Source organism: Heteronotia binoei, chromosome 14 (genome assembly GCF_032191835.1).
Source record: "Heteronotia binoei isolate CCM8104 ecotype False Entrance Well chromosome 14, APGP_CSIRO_Hbin_v1, whole genome shotgun sequence".
Classification (NCBI taxonomy): domain Eukaryota; kingdom Metazoa; phylum Chordata; class Lepidosauria; order Squamata; family Gekkonidae; genus Heteronotia; species Heteronotia binoei.
The window spans coordinates 14,366,166-14,390,428 of NC_083236.1; the positions used below are offsets into that span (position 1 = coordinate 14,366,166).

Genomic DNA, 24,263 nt, shown 5'->3' on the forward strand with positions numbered 1-24,263 from the left:
TACAGGAGCTACAAACTTGTCTTTTTTATTTTACAATGAGACCAAGCATTCTTAGAATGCTGAAGTGGACCAGTGCAGACATGAGTGTGATTTCCCAGTACTAGGGAGCCATGCTTGGGGTAAAAACATACTTCCTCCTTGGAGTGGATTTCCCCATCCCCTTTGCCCTTAATTCATAGGTTCTTGGACTACCTGATGCTGTGTGGGTGAACAAACTATTTTGATGGTGTATCAGAGCAAACCTGACCAGCCACACCTGACTTGCCAGTCTTAAGGATCAGGTTGTCATTGGTAGCTTAAATGCTCTGAATCCTACCCATAGCCACAACTGTGGACTCTGGTTTACTGCGGTAGAAGAACTATACCGCAGAATAACTGTATTTATTGAACTGGTTTTTAATGTTATTAAGTTTATTGTTGATGTTTTATATTGTTAAACTTAAAGGTTTTATTATTATTATTGTATGTTTTTATAAAATGTTGTTAGCCGCCCTGAGCCTGCTGAGGTGGGGAGGGCGGGATAGAAATAAAATTTATTATTATTATTATTATTATTATTATTATTATTATTATTATTATTATTATTATTATTATTATTATTACCTGAGTGCCTACAGTGCTTGGTCCCACCGTAAAATAAACAAGACAAGTTTGTAGCTCCTGCAGTGGTTCCAGCATAGTGCTTGCTTTGAGTGCCTATTGCTGTCTCACACCAGCTGGGACTGGGGGGAAAGCCAGGCAGTAAGCAGGCGCCAGGAGATCCATCAATGGTTGGCATAGTACTCACAGGCACCACCGTGGGAGCAGGATCCTATGCGTGCTTACTTTGAAGTTAGTGTGCCCAGGTGTCCATGGGCTAAGGCCAGTAGTCACTGGTCCCACTGGTGCTGGAAAGTGTGTGTCCACATTAAGTATCAAATTTTTAATCTGGGGAATTCAGTACACTGTAGAGTTCACATAGTTAGAGACATAAGAGCTCAAGTTCATTGATATGAGTGTTATATTTCTGGTGAGATATAGGCTGGAATTTCTCTCGATCCTTGTGCCTCTTGTTATTTGCTAGCCTCTAATCCCAACAGGAAACCTCAGTAATGGACATAATGCATAATGTACCATTGTATAATGCTTAATAATATTCTTGTTCACGTTAAGCAGACTTTGACTCAATTTAATAGCTGTCAGGTGTTCCTGGGGTTTGGGGGTGGAATGTCCATGCTCCTGAATATCACTCACATTTTATATACTCTCCCCAGACACTTTGAATGGCGGATCAAAACTCTCTCCCTCTTCCAAACCCGGGCATTTAACAGTAGAGTTATTGTTAACTTTGTTCTGTTGCTTCTATTATCTGCTATTTTTATTTATATCTGTTTGCTGCTGTTTATCTCTTGCTTTCATGGTTTGTAGAATCTTTCCTTAATCTGGATTTCTTTAATATTGTAAGCTACCTTGAAGTATGTTCAGCTGAATGTAATCATGTGAGTTACTAAACTGGAAATAACACAATCCTCCTCTCCCCTGCCCCGGTTTGGATTACCTTCCACATCCCCACTTAGAGACTGACATAGTTTATTCCTTAAGTCACCTTAGCATTTAAAGTATATTGTTACAGTGTGATTTCAGTTCTTCTGCTTTTGCAAAGTTGTGATTATGTTTATGCTTTTGCCAGCTGTGCCATTTGTAGTTCAACAGAAGCTGTCTGTAGTTCAGCAGTCATCCTTGTTTTACTGTTACTTCAAATAGAGACTTGAAACATTCTGCCTCTTAGTGCTTTTGCTTGTTAATGATTCAGTAGCATCCTATGCAGGAACAAGTGTTATCGAACAAAAGACCTCTTTCTGAAAGTGTTGATTTTTTAAATAATGCACAAATGATTCTGGGAAGCAGAGGGGGTGGATTTGTTTAGAAGTGTGGTCATCTGCAGAACTGGAGAAGGATGGTGCTTGTTGCTTACGCACAATTAAGAACAACAAACCAAAGCTAAATCTGTTGTGCTTCCTTTTTCTTAGGAGACATTTCGCATCCTACATGAACTACGAAAATCCTCCACCTTATCCTGGCCCAGCCCCTACCGCCCCGTACCCGCCATATACCCAACAGCCAGGTGGACCCCCAGGTCCTGGCCCTTACCCTGGCTACCCACCAGGGCCTGCAGGGCCATATCCGGCACCTCAACCAGGCTACCAAGGATATCCACAATATGGTTGGCAGAATGCTCCCCCGCCTCCTGGGCCTGTCTATGCAGATGGACCTAAAAACACAGGTAAGGTCTGCTGCTTGCATCCAATTCTGCTGTCTTTCATGCTTTTACTTTTTGTTGTATATCCTTATCAGAATACTTATTATCCCCAGAATAAGGGTTGTTAACGTCACCAAAATGAGAGGGTATGACTTGGCTTCTCTGCACTTACAGCTGTCCTGTCAGTTTTCTACCCCAAGAGTGGGGAGGATTTCCACGATGGACAAACTGATTGCTTACTCCACTTTGAACTGTAGTTGCAGGTCAGGCTCTTCGTGTTTAGCTTGCCTTTACTATTTTTTGTTTGGCTCTTTTATAAAATGTGTCAGTTCCTGGTTTTAATAGGCAGGTGTTCCACAGGCTCCTAAATGGCACATATAGGGAAGGTAATCCCAAGCAACTACCTGAGCAGCTTTTATTCTTGCAGATACATTTGTGGGATAGTTCATGGCATAGCATGTATTAAAACAAATGGCTGTGAAGCAGACTGCTGATGCCAGAGTCCTACTGTCCACAAGAGAGGGTGGTTGATGGGAGGAAGGAATAAAGTAGGCTCTTCTCCTCCCTTCTGAGAATTGTAGTGAGTTATTCACTGCCAGCATGAATGGAGTTTTGAGCTCTGGAAGGTGGATAGTAAGTACAGCTGTCCAGGTTCCGCAAGAACAAAAAGCAACAATGGTTTTCCTTGTCAGGAGCAGCAACTGCTGCCTCTTTGCTTGCCCCTCCCCTTCTCATCATTACTCATCCTTACTAGCCTGGGCTGTCCAGCATGGGGCTTGCTGCTCTTTGCCTTCTAATAGTGGTCACCTATATGAAAGAGCTTCTAGTGGACTGCCAGCTGTAGCATTCTAAAATGAAAGCAAGACAAGATTTAAATGTTGGTGAGCCTTCAGTGCAAGAGACAGTAGAGTGAGGTTGTCACCGTGTGCCAGTATTTTCTCTCATGATGATCCTTAATTGACTTGATTAGTGAGTAGTAGCCTGCTTTTAATGATATCTGCTCGACTTGAGATTTTCCTGCTTCCTGTTACCACTGTTTACCCTGAATGTGCTGCCCCACGTGCTTGTTCTTGGGAGTTGGTCAGTGATACAGAGATCTGCAATGGCAGAGGTTTTTTGTTCTTTTTTTCTGGAGAGATCTCCTTTCTCCCCCCCCCCAATTCCCTTCCCTTCCCAGCTCATTGATTCACAGATCTTAAACAGCAAAAGATATTTGTTTCTTATTTATTGATTTTTTTATGCAAGAGCTAAAAGCACTGAGACAAATTTTGCAGTTGCTGGAGTAAATTTAGGGTAGTGGTGTCAAAGTCAAATTCATTTGTTATGAGGGCCAGATCTTGACCTAAATGAGACCTTGTCGGGCCAGGCCATGTGTGTCATAAAATGTAATGCCAGGTAGCGGAGATATAAACTTTATAAAGGGCACAGACACAAAGATTTTTTAAACCTTAAAACATGCTTAAAACTTTAGCACTCTTGCAATATTTTGGTTATTTAACAGTCTCTGATAACTGATACCTCTTGCTCTGAATTATTGCATCAATGTCTGTGCTGTAGCAATATTGAGTATGCTGTTCAGACGTTCTGGTGTTGTTCAGGTGTGTATCTGTAAACTTATGATTTATTGCCATTCATTACAGAAATCTCATGGTCAGTGCTCTGTGCCCTAGGACCCAGGGGAAAACATGACATGGCTAGGCATTGTGAGGTTTTGTACATAAGTTGCTTTGTGTGCTGGTCAAGAACATGTGAAGGTACCATGAGGGCTATGTGTTTTATCTACAAAGATATAGTCTTCTCCCTCTGAGGTAGGAGGACACCTTGTGGGTGATTCCTAACCTTCTTGCAGGGAGGCAGGAAATGAAGTTTGTTCTTCCTGTTCCATTAGGGGTCACCCACTTCTCAGTTCTTTTCCTGCCTCAGAAGGGAGAGCATCTAGATCAGGCTTCGCCTTCAACTTGTCTATACTTTTCTTGTTCTACTTTCCTTCTACACACTTTCTTCTTTCTCTAATCGCCACCAATCTCCCCCCCTCCCCCCGGTCCCCTGTCAAGGTGGTTAGCCTTCTCAGCCTGTCAGGCATTTTTACTTGAGCGCGCTTTCAAAAGCCGCGGCAAAAAAAAGAGGGGGGCGCCATTCGCTTAGGAGGCGCATATGCCTCGCAGTGACGAAGGCGGCTTTCTTTCCGAAGGCGATCGGGAGTCATTCGGTCTCGTCAGGGGAGACAGTGGAGCCAACAGGACCCATAGTTGGCTTGCATAGACCTCCACAGCGTTGCCGCTGCCATTTCGCACTTCCACAGGCTTCCTAATGGCGCTTCGGGGCACACCAGAACCTTGTCTGTGAGAATGGAAGAGACAAGAGGCTACAAAATGGCGTCCCAGCAGGGTGGTGAGCAAAGCGACCCAGTTAGACAGTCCCCCTGGGGGGGGATGGCGAAAATAGCCATGTTACTGCGCATTCCTCCGGGGCTTGCTCGTGAAGAGGGCATTCTGAATTAAATGCTGCCCCCACTCAAGTGGTTCTGCCTCTGGAGTTTTTTACTCAGTTATCTGAGTAGATATTGGAAGGTTTTTCAAAATGCCGTGAAAAAAGGGTTAGGAGAAAGCGCAGGTCACCTCGGTCCTCTTCTTCTTCCTCCCCATCCCCCCGTTCTAGACAGAGATGTTCTGTGGGATCCTGTTGGCCAACTAAGGCTGCACAGAGACAGCTAGCCACGACAACAGAGATTTCTCCATGGGGGCAGCAAGCTCGGGGGGGGGGGGGAGGAACATAGTGCAAGAGAAGAAGGTGAATTCTCTTCAGAGGAAGAGTCAAACATAGAGGTTCCAGAACCTTCAGTCAGGTTCTTTAAGGCAGAGGATCATTCCTACTTGCTATTTAAGACGTTGATGGCACTAGACTTGCATGATGATCCTGATGTAGATGAGGATCAGGAACATCAGTCTAAAAAGAGACACAAAAAAGGGGATGCAGAATTTTTTCCTAAGCAGACCTCTGCAGGGAAAGCCTTTCCCTTCCCACAATATTTTGAGAGGCAAATGGGAACCGAGTGGCAAAACCCCCTTGCAAACAAGCAATATCCGGGTTTTCTCAAAAAGTTATACCACCTATATTCCTTTACAGAGCAATTTCTTAAGGTCCCTTTGGTAGACGCACCAGTCATGGCACTGCAAAGTTCTGGTCTAGTATCAGAAGATGGCCAAGGTTTTCTAGCCTTGACAAAAAAAACAGACAAAAAAACCTCATGAGGGTACAGCAATGGTTTTGAAAGCTTCCGCTGTGGGGTCTATGGCAGCCAGAGTGAGCATAGTCTGGATGAGAAAGTTAATTCCGATGTTACCTCAGGAAAATTCAAAGGCTCTTGATGGGGCAAACAGGATTTTAAAGGCTATATCTTTTCTCACTGATTCAGCATTGGATTCTATGGTCTTCGCGTCATATGTAATCTCTTCTGCCTCAACTGCCAGGTGTTCGGTGTGGCTTTGGGCCTGGTCGGCCGACTCTCACTCCAAAAACATCGTCATAGCTTATCCTTTCCATGGTGGACATCTTTTCAGTGAAGAACTGGATAAGATTCTAGTAGAAACCAAGGTTAAAAAGAAAGCAATGCCAAAGTTTCTACACAAACAAGACAGAAGACAACCCTTTTCTTCATCCTTTTGGACTCAACACACCTTGCCAAGGTCAAATCAGGATTTTCACAGATCCTCCTGGAATCAAAAGCCTTCCTTTCATAGACAAAACTTTTCAGGCAGATTCGGAAAAGCAGGCACCAAGCAGTCAGTTAGAGCTGACAGAGACTCCAAGCAAACCAAGGCATGACTATACCCTCCTTCCAGTTAGAGCCCGTCTCTTACACTTCACAAACCAATGGAGTCTTTCTCCTGCAGATAAGTGGTGTCGAGATTGTTTCTGAGGGTTACAAAATAGAGTTCCACTCTATTCCTCATTCTCATTTCCTTCTTTCTCTATCACACAGAAACCCAAAGAAAATAAAAAGAACCATGGAAGCAATTCAACACCTCCTCGACATCAGACCCATAGAGAGGGTCCCAATTCAGGAACATCAACAAGGAATATACTCAATCTTTTTCACGGTCCCGAAAAAGTCAGGAGACTGGCGCTCTATATTGGATCTAAAATATGCGGACAAATTTGTAGTCTCAAAACATTTCAGAATGGAAACCCTCAGGACTATCACAGAAGCCCTACAACCACAGGAGCTGTTGACATCGATAGATCTCACAGAAGCTTACCTGCATGTACCAATTTTTCCGGGCCACAGGAAGTTTCTATGTTTCTGTTACCAGGATCAACATTTTAAGTTTTGAGCCCTTCCATTCGGCCTAGCATCGGCACCGAGAGTATTCATGAAGATTTTAGTAACCCCAATTATCATGCTCAGAGAGAAGGGCATTCGGATCCACTCTTATCTGGACGATATCTTAATACAGGCTCCTTCGATGGACAGAGCCAACGCAGACACTCTGACAACAATCAACTGCCTCCAGTCTCTAGGATTCATGGTGAACATTCAGAAGAGTTCTCTAACCCCAAGCCATCGTTTGGAACATCTGGGAGTGATATTGGATACAAAATCAACTCGTCTCTACCTTCCAGCTTCAAAAGTCATAAGGATCAGAGAGGCATCGATTGCTGTGGTCAAGAACAAGTTTTCCAACCTGATGAACCTGGCCAGGCTACAGGGTCTGTTGATCTCCACAATCGACACAGTTCAGTGGGAAAGGTTTCATGCGAGAGGACTCCAGGAGTTTCTCTTACCCTATCAAATCAAAATATCGCAAAAAAGTGGATATGCCTATCAGGGTTCCCCTTGCAGTCAAATCAAGCCTTTGGTGGACGAAGACTTACAACCTGTCCAGGGGTCAAATCTTCTGGATTCCAGAATGCCTTCAGATATTCACAGAACTCCCCCATTCAGGAAAGATGGTCTCAAGAGGAGTCACGACTACCTGTCAACATTCTAGAACTGCGAGCAGTGCAACTGGCATTGATTCACTTTTCCCCTGCGTTGCGCAAAACTCATGTACTAGTCAGGAGAGACAATATTGCGACAAAAGCCTACATAAACAAGCGGGGGGATCCAGATAGAAGAATCTTCACAGGGAAGCTTGTCAGTTTTTCAAGTGGGCTCAAACATGTTTCTTATCGATCAGAGTGGAGCATGTGAAGAGAGTGGACAACATCAGCGCGGACTGGCTGAGTCGCCAGGAGATAAGGCAAGGAAAATGGTCCCTAAACCGAGAAGTGTTTCTTCAGATTTTGAGACATTTCAGTCATCCTCAAGTGGATCTCTTTGCTTCCAACACAAACTATCAGCTGAAATGCTTCTTCACCCGCTACTTCTGCAAAACGGCAGAAGCAACGGATGCCCTAACAGCTCCATGGCCAGAGGAACTATTTTACACATTCCCTCCCATTCCACTCATACCCAGACTAATTCAGAGGATCAGGGAGATGAGAGCCGAGATAATCTTAATAGCTCCCTGCTGGCCTTGTCGTCTCTGGTTCGCAGATCTAAGGGAACTGTCCCTAGAACCTCCACTAACTCTGCCTGTGTGAGAGGATTTTCTACAGCAGGGTCCAATAGTTCATCCACATCTGGGGTGGTTACGTTTGACCACATGGTGGTTGAGAGGCAACAGCCTACTACGATTAGGTTATTCACAGTCCGTGACTAACATCATGATAGCATCTAGAAGGCCATCTACACAGAGGATATATAACATCACTTGGAAAGCTTTCGTTAGATGGGAATGAAGAAAAGGTGTCAACTACATAAAACCAAAACTGAAAGAAGTTTTGCTTTTCTTCAAGAAGGGTTATCCTTAGGGCTACATGCAACAACCTTAAGAAGGCAAGTGGCAGCCTTAACTTCGGTCCTTCCCAGAGTAGACAAGGTTCCGCTGTCTAAACATCCTCATATCTCATGTTTTCTTAGAGGTGCGACATTGTCTCAACGTCCTCAAGTCCATACGTTTCCCACTTGGCACCTAAATACAGTTCTTTCAGCATTAACTAAGTCACCTTTTGAGCCCATCACAGATTCATCCATGACGCATCTCAGGACGAAAGCCCTGTTTCTAGTGGCAATAACATCAGCACGATGGGTTTCAGAACTCGGGGCTCTGTCAGTTAAGTCAGAGTTTTGTGTGTTCCACAAAGATAAGGTGGTGTTAAGGACAGATCCCACTTTCAGACCCAAGTTTTCATCATCTTTCCATCAGGAACAAGAAATCTACTTGCCTACATTTTGTCCTCAACCATCCCATCCAAGGGAAAAAATCTGGAATACCTTGGACGTGAGATGTGCCCTGAAGTGTTACATCCTCTGTACAGAAAAAATATGCAAAACAGACACACTCTTTATTAATTTTTCTCCACCTTACGTGGGGAAAAGAGATGTCTACAGCTGCCATTAGTAAAACTATCAGACTTTGCATTGCCGAGGCCTACAAGATTCAAAATGTTCCTGTTCCCACAGGGATTATGGCACATTCTGTGTGCAGTGTGGCTACCAGTGCGGCCCTGGCTAAGAAAGCATCAGTTGTGGAGGTTTGCAGGGCTGCCACTTGGTCGTCTGTCTCTACTTTCATAAGACACTATAAGATTAATGCTTACTCTTCAGCGGATGCAGCCTTCGGCCGCCGCATACTGCAACAGGTGGTGGAGGAGGAGGACAACATTTCCTCACCCTAATTGGAACACTGGGATGTCCCACAAGGGATGTCCTCCTACCTCAGAGGGAGAATGACCATTGGATACTTACCATTAGGGATCCTTCTCCTCTGAGGACAGGAGGACACCTTGGCCCGCCCAGGGTTGTTTTTTCTCCTTCTCCAACACACCTGTTTTTTCCTTTTGTTTAGAAAGTCCCAATAGCTCAGAGGGTTAAATGGTATCTTAGCAGGTTTTTTCAGTCAGATACTGTCTCATATTACAGCACAAATAGGATATCACACTATTCTTTGTATTAGTTTTGATCCTAGTGTCATACTTTCTCCATGAATACTGTCAAAGTTATTCTTCCTGTTATGGGGGTTAGTTGATTGTTACTAACTAGTTGTATATTGAGGTATTAAGGAGTTACTGCTTATCGGAGTTCCGAACTGAGAAGTGGATGATCCCTAACGGAACAGGAAGAACAAACTTCCTTTCTTGCCTTCCTGCAAGAAGGTTAGGAATCACCCACAAGGTGTCCTCCTGTCCTCGGAGGAGAAGGACCCCTCACGGTAGGTATCCAGTGGTCGTTCCCCAGAAAAATAACTACAACTCCTATGAGGCAGTGCAAGAATAGAGAGACTGCAATGTATAGTGGTGAGAGGGAGAAAAGGCAGAAAGTTCTTGAATAAAACTGTGTTGAACTTAAAGGTGGTTTTTGTATTTCTCTGGTGGGATCGAAGCAGCCGAGCAAAGCAGCATCTTGCTCTTCCCCAAGAGGGGGAAGAAGGAGGAGCCTAGCTCTGTAGCTCTGCTGTGTGATTGAGAGAGCCTGGCACAGCTCTAGCTTTGATAGAGCTCTAGCTGTGCCACTGGCTGAGACTCTTCTTCCCTCCTTTTCCCTGGGGAAGAGGGAAAGAGTGAGGAGAGGCTGCTTTGCTTGGCTGCCTCAATCCTATAGAGAAAATAAAAAATGGCAACAACAGAAGCAGGGGAAAGGGAGAAGGAAGCACACCCTAGGCAATTCCTCGGGGGCCAGACAGAAGCCCTCTGGGGGCCAGATCAGGCCTGTGCGATGGACATTTGACATTCCTGACTTAGGGTCCTTATCACTGAGCAAAAGAGATGGGGTTTCCAGAGTACAGGGGGGATGGTTGGTTAATTAATAATAATATAGTGGTCCCTTGTACACTAAAAAAACATGTGTTCAAGCAGGGACGTATCTATCCTTTTAAAGCCACAAGGCCAGATGTCAGAATACAGCCTATTTTAAAAACTTCCCTGTAAGTTCATTGTAGGTAAAATATTTAATTTTGCAAACAAAAAGCTCTACAGTAACATTGGGTGGTAAAATAGTACATATAGAGGGGTAAAGATCTTGGGAAAGAAAGACCAAAAGACAGGGGTGAGCAACCTCTGCAGGCTCTCATCAGGCTACTATAATTGATTTCTAGGACACACTTTTTGGTCAGACAAAATGCTTTGGATTTGCCCATCTCAAAAATATCATTAATCGACATTCCAGCTATCATCAGTTTTCATCCAGGGCTTTCATCCAAGTTGATTTGTGGGTATCTCAACTTAGAGCAGCTAACAAACCAACTTCAGCAAAAAACTGTTTTAATATCAGTTTAAAGGCATAAAGCCATGCTCTGGTTTCCGGGGATATCTGTCCAAGTTCTGCCCACAGTACAATGTTTGACACACAGCAGGAAATATTCAGTATTTTCCTTAAAAATTGGGCTAAGGGTTGATCATTGTTAGCAGAGATAGCTTTAGTCCATATAGCTGAGCCATACAGGGTGAGGGGAACTTTCAAATTAAAAGCTTGCACGGCTCCAGGAATATACTCTCCCCCCTTTTATTATGGAAGAATCTATTCATGGTGCTTGTGCATGGTTTAGCTTTATTAAGCACTGTTCTAAGTTGAGGGGTTCAAGATAGAACTTCTGAAAATAAAATCCCCAAATAGGAGAAGACCTTCATTTGCTCAATATTGGACCTGTTGATGGCCAATTGAGATGGGTTCCATTTTCTGGTCTTGATGAAAGCTAGGATCTAATTTGGGAAGGGAATTAAACACCAGGTTTTTCAAGAACAATAATTAGGAAAAGATTGCAAGGCCCTTTGCAGCCCAACCTTAGTTTGGGACAAGATGATAACATCATCTGCAAGAGGCCACTTTTAATTGGGACTGAAGTAAAATTCTGTTTTAAGAGCAATCACTAAATTGTTGACTGTGAAACTTTAAAAGTCTGTAGTGGGACATATATAAATAAGAGACCTTTGAAAATCAGTTCATGTAACTCACATACTCTGCTGAAACAAATGGATGGGTTGCATAATATCAGAACTCCTAGGGAGTGCCCACACTGACACAGAGGAGGATGTTTGGCATGTAGAAAGAAATAGGTGAGAATTCCAGGTGATGACTAATGTTCGGTGAAATTCTCAGAAGAAAGAACTAAACCTGAGACTGGAATTTCTTTATTTTGTTAAAGCAGCCTACTCTGAGACTGCTAGTAAGGCAGATCTGGCAAAGAATTAGGAGGAGGAGGATATTGGATTTATATCCAATATTAGGGGAAGGATGGTGGCTCAGTGGTAGAGCATCTGCTTGGGAAGCAAAAGGTCCCAGGTTCAATCCCTGGCATCTCCAAAAAAGGGTCCAGGCAAATAGGTGTGAAAAGCCTCAGGTTGAGACCCTGGAGAAGGAGCCGCTGCCAATCTGAGAAGATAATACTGACTTAGATGGACCAAAGGTCTGATTCAGTATAAGGCAGCTTCATATCTTCATATCCCACCCTCCACTCTGAGTCTCAGAGCAGCCTACAATCTCCTTTGCCTTCCTCCCCCACAACAAACACCCTGTGAGGTAGGTGGGGCTGAGAGAGCTCTCCCAGAAGCTGCCCTTTCAAGGACAGCTCTGTGAGAACTATGGCTGACCCAAGGCCATTCCAGCAGCTGCAAGTTACTAGGTCCTACTCAGGAAATACTTAGGGATTTTTGGAGTGGAGCCTGGAGACCTTCTCATTCACAATAAATATACAGCAGTGCAGTTTCTCTGAATACAGTTGGCCAGCAGCACAGAGGAGCCTGCAAAATCAAGGGATTTCCCACCCAGACCTGGGGGGCTGGCAACCCTAGGGAAAATTTGCTGGCAGATTGGCTCGCTTCCATTCTCTGGTTAATGTTAGATGTGGCTCCATTGACTGAACCAATAGTATTTTCTCTTTAAAAGGAAAAAACCCCCAATTAACTTGCAATTGGTTCAGCTCTCTCCAGACGAATTCACGTGGTATAAAGTCCTTATGACCACCATGAGGTCTCCCAATCAAACATCATTGGGAGTTCCCGTTGGTACTCCAGGACAAAGTTGTGGGACTCCACAGAAGACCATTTCATGAACAACAGTTACAGGTTGTGCAGCCCTGTTTTCCCAGGTGCAAAAGGATCCAATTCAGCTAGTAAGGTCCTCTCCCTGCACCATTTTCCCAATCTGACGCTACCTCTGGAAACCACTGTTTGCCCTGTTGGGAATATCTGGATACAGATTTTTTCATCAAAGTGAAGAATTTTCCTTGGGGCATTTCAAGTCAAGAAAATGTTGCAGGGGAGGCTTAAGCACCGTCTCCCCATGTGCTATGGTCTTGATTCAAGTCAGGAATTCCAAGCAGAGAACTGTCAACAGTGTGTGTTGACCTGTCGTGTGCCAATCCTTGAGGTGCCACCTCTAGCCACTGATGCAACTCCATCAATTTTCCACAGTTCACCTAAGCTGCTTTTCTTTCTTGAAAGATGTAAAGGGCTAGAGAAAAAAAACAGAAAACATCACAGACTGCCCTCCCCAACCAGCGACTTCCAGTTTGTCTAACAGAAAAAGAAATGAAAATTTGCAGGAGCAATTAAATACTTCAGTTTTCCCAAAGAGAAAATATTGCATATTTTAAATTTAAGGCAAGGCTTTAATCAATGTATGGCATGTCTTGACATAAAATCTTCACTCTAGTGCATTAGACAATGTTTCCTATGAGTACTGTGGACAAGTGCAGCATATTTCCAAATATATGTTGTTTAACTGTGACTAAATCTCTCCACAATTAATAGGGTATAATCTGTGTGACAGTACAGTGTCAAAGTTCAGGGTTTCCAGTGCTGTAAAACTAACCTGATCCCCATCCTTGCTGCTAGCTTCCTTATGATCATGTGAAACTATTTCTGTGCAGGTAATGCTTCTTGTTTTGTTAGTACAACTTATACATTCTGTTTTCAGCTTTCGTTCCACCCTCTCCCCCCCCCCCCCAATTTCATTTGGCAAAAAGAAAGGGACACGGACAGCAGTTAACAGCTCATTTTCTGAGATATTGGGTACAATTACAGTTTTGCATGCATAAAATTGAGGCATTTATACTTTTAATATGCCAAATAAGGTGCGCCGCATTCACTTCTAAATAATGTGGCTTGAGTTGTTAAAATCTTTAATGACAGAAAGGCAAGGTACAGATAGTTGAAATAATGGGTAGATTGTCACTTGATGCTCCCAGCACATCGGCTTTACTGTGAATCTCAAGTGGAGAACATCTGTGTTGGTCTCACCCCGGGTGAAACTAATGAAATTGCTTCACCAAAATGGTAAGGTATATAAAAGCACTCTTTCTATGAGTCATACAATTCTTTCCATACCATTAACCAAAAAAATTGGACTTTGTTCCCTTCCCTTAGGCTTATCACAGTATTGGCTTTGTGGAAAAACATACAACTCAAGCCACAATTTCAGTGCTAGTCTGTTGTTGTATAAGAAATTGAAGTTTTTAATGGATAAATAGTTTAAGAAGGGAGTTCTTTTTTGTGTGGCTGAGGATGGATATGACTGGATAGAGGTGGTGGTAATATGCAAAAAAGGCACAGCCAAGTCTTGTCCTTGTCTGCTAATCTGAGGTTACTTGTGGTTCAATGAGTTTTCCTGGAAAATAGTTCTCTGGATTTTGAGGCGCTTCCTCAATAGCAGGAGGGTAAGCATTCCCCAAATAAAATGTTCAGATTGAGGGGCAAACATATAAGACCAAAATGTTCTGGGAGCCAGAAAGAAGTCATGGAAAAGACCTTTTTAATCCTAAAATTCTGCTGTTTATACCTGCCTGGATTTTGGAGAACTGAACCTAGTGCTGTTTCAGTCTCTGTTGGATGCATTCAGACACTGGAGGAGTGTCCACTCTCCACTTATACTCTTTGCGCTATCAGTAGAGTCTTTAAGCAATAAATAATGGCTGCAGTTATTAAGCAGTACTGTATGTGCATGATAAGCAATCCCAGCCTATTTATTCCACTAACCCTTGCTATACTTTCAAGGTTTAGCGCTGTACAGGAGTATAAATCAGAAGATAATGGGAGGTTTCAGATTTCTGTACTTTATAAGCTCTCTGCCATGACTGGGATTCCTTGCAGAAATGAAGATAAATATTTTGGTATAATTTTTAGTAAGATCTACTTTGACATTTTTTTATTTATTTAGTATTTATTTATTTATTTAGTATTTATTTAGTATTTAGTATTTATTTAGAATTTATTTAGTAGTTATTTAGTAGTTATTTATTTAGTTTTTATTTTATTAATTAATTATTCATCATTCATTCATTTATTTATATTTATTTATATATTCTGCCCTCCCCACTAGCGGACTTAGGATAGATTACATCACATAAAATACTTAATGAGTTAAAACATAGTAAATTAAAACAGTCAAAATAAGAATAAAACCATTACAATAAGATGATAGTTGGATGGGAATACACTGAGTCAGAGACCGGAGCCGCCAGGTAACAAGAACTTCTGAAAAACTGGGCCAGTGTAGAGTATTAAGGCTGCAGTGGGGAGCCTGTTTTCTATATTCACAAAGAAGAGCATATTGTCTTCGGAGGTGCGGGGCAACGATGTGGCACAATGTGGGTAGCCAATAGGTTGGAGTGGGTTTAATACATCCGCTGATGGTTCTATTGTTGTGTGGAATTGGACATCAAGTCTATGGACATGGGGGTTGTTGAACCACACTGAAGTACCATGTTCTGTACTATACACCAGCCCAAAAGCTGTGCAACTAAGTGTTGTAGCAATCTCACCCCAAGTTGTACCAGTAGTTTGATCCACCAGGGCACCTCTTACATACTGCCAGAGACCAGCCATATGAGATGTCAGTGAAGTGACTTTAATGGTAGAAGCAAGTTAGCCTCGGATGCTGAGAGCCTGTGTTATATAACGGGGACATCAGCAGTAGCAATAATACATGTTTTCCATTTCAGTGGTGGCGAAAATCAGACAGCTTAAAGTCAGGATTGTGTATGTTGTGCTTTTAAAAAAAAAACCACCCCTGATTACGTACATTGATTTCTGTGACTTGCATAAACTGAGCAAACTTGTGCAGTCATCTTGCATATGTAGAATTTTGCCGGTATTCTGCAGTGTATTACAGAACATATTCTGTTTCTGCTGATCATGGGAAGGAGCTAACCATGGCATGGAAGTCCATGTCCAGACCCCTGCAAGTGTCCTTCAGTGACTTCTGTCTTCTAAGGTTTTGCCAGGAATTGACATAATAAGTGCTGGAAAGCTGCTATTCAGGAATTTCTGAGTAAACTAAAATAATAATGATGATGATAAAACTAAAGTGCTGGCACTCTGTAGCTTTTCTGGATTGTGGCATTGGTCTGTCCTGCTAACAGTTACCAAGGTCCTTTCTGTTCAAGTTACCTAAGTGTTTAGAGAGACTGGGGTAGCTTTATTTTGTGTTCTCCAGTTATGCAATCTTTGCCCATCTGTAGGATGCCTGTGAACTTGAATTCCCAAGCAGCTGAAAATCCCTTTCTGTTAACACTCAAAATAAAAACACATTCCGTACATTCAAACGGTAGTCTTTTGCTGTAACAGAATTGATTTAATCTGTCCCTTTTGGGGGGGTGGGTGCTCTAGAGATTATTTGAAATGGGGTTTAAGCTTCGGTTGTTTCAGACGTGCTTGTTTCTAATTATGCAGTCAATAAATAGATCCTCAGCTGATATCAAATTGGGAATTTGAAGACTTTCCTTGTTCTCTCCATTTCATCCTTACAGCAGCCCTGTGATGTAGGTTAGGCCCAATGGGTATGACTTGCCCAGGGTCACTCAGCAAGCTTCAGTGGCAAAGTTGGGGGAAGGGTCGTATTTAGGTCTCCCACATCCTAGTCTAACTTGCTAGGCAGTAGACCACACTGGATTTTAGGCAGCCTCTTATTGTGAAACTGTGTCTATTGTCTTGTGTTAGGTAAAGGAGATAGACATTCTGTAGGCAGACATTCTGTATTCATATAACTGTTGCTGCACAAAACTAAATAAAAAATGGAGAGACGCAGATTTTGTGAGGAACATTTGGAGTTAATAGTTAACTAAGGAATTGCGTACACGTAGAAAACAGATGCATAAAGCCAAGATAAAGGGCTCAGTAGTAAGACAAAGGTAACATATTTGCTTTTAAAGTAGAGCTGCTCATATTATTTGTACTGTGAGGACTGGTGCTTGGTGCTAGTGTTTACACCCATGGATGGTAAAGCAAGGTTTCTTTTGCCCTGGATCTGATTAGATAATGAGCTTCTAAGGCTGTGGTGATACTTTGGATTCAGATAAAGCTTCTTGTGAAAGCTCCTAGATGGTTGACTTTTAAAGGCTAAATGATAGAAAGTTCAGCTTTGTAGATTTCTCTGTTTGTGAAGACTAGGGGACTTCATGAAGACTAGAGAAACTTTAGATATTCCTCTGTTCATGAAGGCAATGGATAAACTTTAGTGTGGGGGGGGGCGGTTACGTGTTTAGTCCAGGGGTGGCCAAACTTGCTTAATATAAGAACCACATAAAATAAACGACAGGTATTTGAGAGCCACAAGACATGAACGTCAGGTGTTTGAGAGCTGCAAGACAAGGAAGGAAGGAAAACAGATGGGGGAGGGAAAGGTGGAAAGAAAGTAACTTAAACTTTAAATGCCTTCTCCAAGCTGGCTAATGGTGCAGTGAGGCTTTTGAGAACCACACAATATGTGTGAAAGAGTTACAGTTTGGCCACCCCTGGTTTAGTGCTTGTCTTCTAAAACTAATTGAAAGGCAAGATGGAATTTCAGTTGTCAGGATTGTCCTGGAAATGGTGACTAGATTCTCATAGCTGAAATTCTGTTCTTCCAAGAAGAATACCTCCCACTTCTCCTGCTGCTTCTGTTCCCCAGAGTGAAGTTGGCTGTGGTGCTGCATGTCGCACTAGCGTCATCAACACCAGTTTCAAGTAACCTTTTCCCTCTTCGTGTGCCTTCTCTAAAAGGCAGTGTTGTACATATAATCCTCTTCCATCTGTTGCTTCCAATCCCATTGCCTGGAGGTCAGATGCCACAGAAATAGAGAGGTACTTCCCATAACAGTCTTGTCTGCCATATCAAGAGTTGGGGCCGGCGCAGCGGCACGCTGAAGCAGCCTGTCGGTCACTTGCGGGTTCCTGTCCTGCATTTCGACCTGTGTTATTAGTGACAGGCTGCTTCGGCGTGCCGCTGCGCCGGCCCCCTGGGCCCCACAACGATGGGACCGATGCCACAGGGACGGGCTCGAAACACTCTATAACCCCTCAAAAGAACAGCAGTCTAGCTCGCTTCCCCCGAGCCCTGCCGCCATAAGCCTCAAGGGGGCTCATTTTGCGGCATCTCCCGGCGGGAGGGTGGCACCCGCACGGGACACATATCAAATGAAAGAGGGGGCGCAGGGCTATCAGAAACAGCCGGCGGAGGGAGTCGGGAGACCACCCCACTGGGGGATCCACACCCCGAAAGTGATGAAGGTGGCGCAGATAGAGCCAACAGAGCAAACAGGACAAAATAAATAGGCTGCATTATGCAGCACAGTTGAGAAAGTGCCTTATCCCATATACTGATGAAGTATATACAGGATTTCAGAACAAAATTGTTTCCGGCGGTGATATTTGGGGGATTTTTGGGGATGTCACAGGAAGTGCTGTGAAGTCACTTCCTGTTTCCGGCAGTGGCATTTGGGGGAAATGATGTCATTTGGGGGAAATGATGTCACAGGAAGTGATGTCACAGGAAGTGATGTCACTTCCTGTTTCCTGTGGTGGCATGCCGTCACCGGAAGTGACGTCACTTCCTGTTTCCGGCGGCGCGTGCGCGCAAAGCGCGCGCACACCCCTACCTTCCCCCCCCCCCCCACGTGTCCCTGGCTGGCCTTCAGACATTATGGTCACCCTAGCAAAGTTTTTCCGCCAGACCAAGAAGAACCGGGCAGGCCGCTTGGCAGCAGCGCTAATGGAGAAGGCGCTATCGCCCCAAAAGATGTCAGTGGCAATACACAAGCCGTCGACATCGGAGTCGGTCGATACCGACAAAACAACCCACAGAACAACAATGGAGACCAAAAGGTTCCACAACCTATTCGAAACCTCCATACAACCCAAAGTCGAAGTACTCACTGACTTCGTCTCAACCGTCCAGACAAAAGGGGAATAGACCATCTAAACAGGGCCTTTGACTGCCCTTTCCCCTCTTCCCCCCCCCTCGGACTCTGACCATACCAGACTTTTCCCTTACTTCCAGGCATGGTCCACAATCACTACGGACAGATGGGTCCTATCGATAATCCGGCTGGGTTATCAAATCGAATTCCAAGAAAACCCCACAGTCCCCACAGTCATTCATACTACAGCATCCCCCACACTTCAGGGAGAAGTTCAATCTCTCCTCCAGAAAGATGCAATCGAATTAGTCCCGACCAAACAAGTGGGACAGGGGTTCTACTCCCGATACTTTACCATCCCCAAGAGGGACGGAGGCCTCCGACCCATCATGGACCTTCGAGGTCTGAATTGCTTCATTCCACACCAAAAATTCAGAATGATCTCCCTGCCAAACATCCTGCCCCTCCTCAACCAAGGGGATTGGATGGCCACCCTAGACCTGCAGGACGCCTACTTCCATATAACGATACACCAGGCTCACAGGAAGTTCCTCAGGTTCTCTGTGGGAGACACCCACTACCAGTACAAGGCCTTGCCCTTTGGCCTCTCCACGGCACCGAGAGTTTTTACAAAGACTATGGTAGTAGTGGCAGCTCATCTGCGACTACAAGGGATTACTATATTTCCCTATATAGACGATTGGCTCATGGTGGCAAGTTCCAGGCCCCTACTTCTATGACAAATAGACGCCACCCTAGCCCTCCTCCGGCGCTTAGGCCTACAGGTCAATTTAAAGAAATCTACTCTACAGCCCTCCCAAAGGGTACAATTCATAGGAGCCATCCTAGACTCACAAACCTGCAGGGCATTCCTTCCACTACAGAGGGCGGAAGATATTGTATCCCTGATACAGGTATTCCTAACGAGCGCTACAGTCACTGCGTTCCAAGTCCAACGCCTTCTGGGCTTAATGGCAGCGACCACAGCAGTCATACCATTTGCCAGATTCCACATGCGAATACTACAACTGTGGTTTCTACGAGTCTTCAAATGCCGCACGGATCGTCCGTCACGCAAGCTGATTGTCCCACAAACAGTGCTATCTACCCTGTATTGGTGGCAGGAGAAGGAGAACCTCCTTCAAGGAGCTCCGTTCCACAGACCAACCCCGACCTTGGCCATAACATCCGATGCGTCCTTATGGGGCTGGGGAGCGCACGTGCATGGGGGGCAGATGGCCTCAAGATCTTCTGCGCCACCATATAAACTTTCTGGAGTTATTGGCAATTCATCATGCCATTCTCTCGTCCGGCCCCTGATCGCGGAAAGGACAGTAGCTATCTTGACAGACAACACCACTGCCCTGGCATACGTAAACAGACAGGGGGGCACAGTATCGAGGAAATTATGCCTCTTAGCGTTGAGGATTTGGGAACTCTGCAGGGAAACAGAGACAACCTTGATAGCCACACACCTACCCGGCAATCTGAATGCCTGTGCAGATTACCTCAGTCGTGGGGGAGCCTCGCTCCACAAGTGGGAACTCAATTGGGAGTTCCTTTAGCCGGTGTTCCAGAAATGGGGCACTCCGGAGGTGGATGTTTTTGCCACACGCAGCACCTCCAAATGCAAGAACTTTTGCTGCAGGGGAGGTGTAGACCCACTGTCACTGGGAGACGGGCTACTGATCTCGTGGACCTACAGACACGTATACCTTTTCCCACCGATCCCATTGATCACGAGGGTAGTTCACAAGATTTACCACGAACGCCCCAGAGGGATCCTCATCACCCCATGGTGGCCCAGACAACAATGGTTCTCCCCAGTACTGAAACTGTCTCATGGAACGTTCCATCAGTTCCCGATGAGGCCTGACCTTCTACTGTCTCACCAAGGGCAAGTGATTCACCACGACGTACCTCACTTGAAGCTAACAGCTTGGAAGCTGGGGTGACGCAATTGTCCGAGAGAGCGCTACACGTTATCCTTAACAGTAGAAAATCATCCACTAGGATGTCTTACGAGTATAAGTGGACAAGATTCGTCCAATTTGTATCTAGAACCTCCAAGGAGCCCAAGACAGCAGGTCTCCTACTAATTTTGGACTTTCTACTCTCACTGGTAGATAAAGGACTGGCTGTATCGTCAGTGAGGGTGTATTTAGCAGCCATATTAGCCAACCATGAACAGCTAGAAGGCTATTCGGTGTTTTCACACCCTGACACCAAACGATTCCTCAGAGGTCTTATGAAACTGTACCCAGCGGTACGGGATCCGGCCCCTGTGTGGGACCTACCGGGGGTGTTGCAAACCCTAACGGGGAAACCCTTCAAACCCATGGCAACCTGTTCCCTCCAGTTGTTGTCCTGGAAAACAGCCTTCTTAGTCGCTATCACCTCTGCTCGCAGAGTAGGCGAACTGGCAGCACTACGCTGCGATGACCCGTACCTAAGATTTAGTGCCGAAGGAGTATGGTTACAGCCTGATGTGACCTTCCTCCCGAAAGTAGCTTCCTCATTCCACCTGAACTCGGAATTATGCCTGCCCATATACTTCCCTAATCCGAGTACAGCCCTGGAACGGAAGCTCCACACCTTAGATGTGAAGAGAGCACTCTCTTTCTATTTACATAGGGTAAGACCGGGATGTAAGGACCCTAGACTTTTCGTCTCTTATTCCTCAACGTCACAGGGCGTCAGAGTTTCGTCTCAACGAATCTCCAAATGGATCACAGAGACTATAAGACTATACTACTTACTGAATAAGAAGCCCCTACCGGGACATATCAGAGCTCATTCTACTAGAGCCTTAGCCGCATCTGCGGCTTTTATGAGAGGGGTACCATTAAGAGACATTTGCGACGCTGCCACGTGGTCCTCCTCGCATACATTTGTGAAACACTATGCATTGGATCTGAGCTGGCGTAGGCATTCATCAGTGGGCCGTGCTGTTCTTCAAGAGGCTTCTCGCTGATGGACCGTTGCACCCTCCTCCAGGTAGGACTCTGGCTTGCTAGTCTCCCATCAGTGTGATGCACAGAGACCACGAAGAAGATAAACAGGTTTCCTACCTGTAACTGATGATCTTCGAGTGGTCATCTGTGCAGTCACACTACCCGCCCTCCTTCCCCTCCGCTGCCGGTCCATCTCTAGGGCTTATGCAGCGGTCAGAAGGAACTGGCGGGATGTCCGCTCCGGTCCCTATGAGCATGCGCGGTGGGACTTCTGCGCATGCGCACTGGGCCTGGGGCACGGAAATCCGCAGCTTTCAAGAATACCGATCGAGATCGGCGCGGGCGCCTATATCCCATCAGTGTGACTGCACAGATGACCACTTGAAGATCATCAGTTACAGGTAGGAAACCTGTTTTTTCTCTTCCCTAGAATTTTAATACCATTCAAAGCACTATATGACATTCTAATCAAAAGACTGTTTCTCACGACTGCTGACTGACCGCAACTGACAGTTAACTGCTGTCACTCTGCTGAGAGTTCACTGTTGACTGATTCCCTTCCTCCCTCTCTCTCTCACCCCACATACATACTTCTGAGCTCCGCCCACACTCAGTCACCAACCAATCACCGCACTCACTCATTCCCCCTCTTTCACCCCCCTTTCTTTACTGCAACTTACCAACAATTAAAGGAACACACATATATAAATTCAGATCACTACAGTGGTCATTAAAATACAAAAACCTGAAGACTAAAAAAAAAAATGTCTGGCTCCTAAAGCTTAAAGAAAACTTGTTGAGGCCTGTTTTAAAATGGTGGGTTGCTCAGGCACCGAGTTAATATTGTTAGATCACAAGTAATTCAAAACAACTTTGCACAGGCAGCCTATGGGAAAAGAAACGATCTTGGTCAGAGACAAAAAGCAAGAATTGCCAGTTTTCTGCTCTCCTTTCCCCCAGTACGAGCTGTCAGTTGAGAGCATCTTGAGAAATGCACCCAGTGGAAATGCTTCCAGAGCTCAACAAGAGTGCCATTACAAACAGTTTTTACTAGTAATGATCATTATGAATCCTCCTCTTTCCTCAATCCAGATCTGAGGCCGTGGGATCAAAGCACCAAAAAAGTCGTTTTTGTTGTTTGCCTTTGTAATCTTTTACATTCCTGTTTCTTCTCCTCTTTTTACTCTTCAGTTTCTAAATGCTGTGAGCTGCCCACAATAATTCTTGTATACTCTCTTCAGGCCTGTGTCTAACTGTGGAGTTAGCTAGAGGTTACCCTTTGGGACTATTTTTAACCTTCTCCATCCCCCACCCTCCACCCCACTCCATAGATTGCAAAAATGTTCTGGAGTTTCTGCTTGTTCCCGGAACAGGCTGGCTGGAGAGAAGCCTTTAAAGAGACACTGCCTTAAACGCTGCAGTGGCATTGCAGCATGCAAGTATTTTCCTTGTCCAGAAACAGCCACTGAGCATTCTGTTAAACTTGCATAAAGGAGAATCTCAAGGAAGCCACTCTTCTAATGAGGGTTGTTGCCAAATGTTGCTGGCATGGGTTGGGAACTAAGCCCCACGGATGACTCTCTTCGGATGTCGTATTCATTCAGCTCTCCCAGGTTTCAGGTTCCTGGGCCTTAATGGAGTGTTCTCCAACCCCGTTCCACCTCCTTTGATAGAAATAAAATGCTTTCAATGCTCACATCAGCTGGAGCAGGCAGAAATTTGTGGTGTTCGCCGCTTCCTTCAATCAGAAACCTTCAAGTAATTTCACTGCATGGTCACAGGCATCTCCCTGGCCGCTTGTTCCAGCTCATCCTGAATGTCGGGGCAAGATTTCCATGGAGTTTCCCCACCTTGTTGCAACTCTGTAAATGGTTTTGCAGCTTAGGCATTGTAGGATGGGGCACAACAATCTCCAGGATACCAATTTCAGAAAGAAAAACGTATAATATAATTAAAGCATAGATTACAAAAAGGAACAAAATTAGATTGCTTGCTGTAAATGCTGCTTAGCAAAGGGTTTTTTTTTTTAAAAAAGAGCAAACTCTGGCATATCCAGTCCTCCTTCCCTAGATCTAAACTTCTGTTTATGACACTGAGAGGTGAAATAACCTTAAAATTACATGAACAAAATAGGAGTCAATTGTACCTTTAAGACCAACTTAGTTTTATTCAGAATAGTGTATTAGAATAATGCTTTTGTATTGACATACTCAAACTAGGGATATTGGCTGTTTACCTCATTACATATATTAAACCCATCTTCTACTATATTTTAATGTATTTTTTCCTAATGACAAACTAGAATGATGTATATATTTATGTTACATGTTAAAAGGTAAATTAGTTGGACAGGAAAAACTTCTGGGAAAGAAATGCCTTCTTTTTGACCCGGGTTTATTAGCAATAGAATAATTAACAGGCATTCTCACATTCCTACATGTTACTGGTTTATGGTTTCCCACGCTAATGCGACCCAGATCAAAGGTTTTCTGAATTTGTTAATTTTGCTATTCTGCTATTGGTTTTTAACTTTGTACCACTTGGCATTCCAAACCCCACCGGCTATATGTGGTTCTGCTTACTGTACCTCATTCCTCGACTGAAGAAGTATGCATGCACACGAAAGCTTACGTTCTGAATAAAACTAAGTTGGTCTTAAAGGTGAAATTGACTCCTATTTTGTTCTACTACTTCAGACCAACACGGCTGTCTATTTGGATCTTAAAATTACATATTTGTTTCCAACTTTTTAATGTTGGTTCTATTCAGAGGCCTCTCTCTCTTCCCCTGCCAGGTGAAGAAGGAAAAATGCTATGCTTTTAACCCCTCTCCAGAATTTCTGACCATGTTCAGACTCAGAAGCTAAGCAGAGTTGGCCTAGAGCAGTATTTGGATGGGAAACCACTAAGAAATGTC

General features: G+C 44.4%; 1 protein-coding gene across 1 annotated transcript in view; it reads left to right on the forward strand.

The window, feature by feature from the left end:
• CYSTM1 (cysteine rich transmembrane module containing 1) overlaps positions 1-24,263 on the forward strand; it is a 72,815-nt gene that overhangs the window by 35,001 nt on the left and 13,551 nt on the right. The window contains exon 2 of the mRNA XM_060253617.1: positions 2,010-2,263. Coding sequence (XP_060109600.1) covers positions 2,029-2,263 — 235 coding nt within the window. The 5' untranslated portion in view covers positions 2,010-2,028. The remainder of the gene's footprint in view (positions 1-2,009; positions 2,264-24,263) is intronic.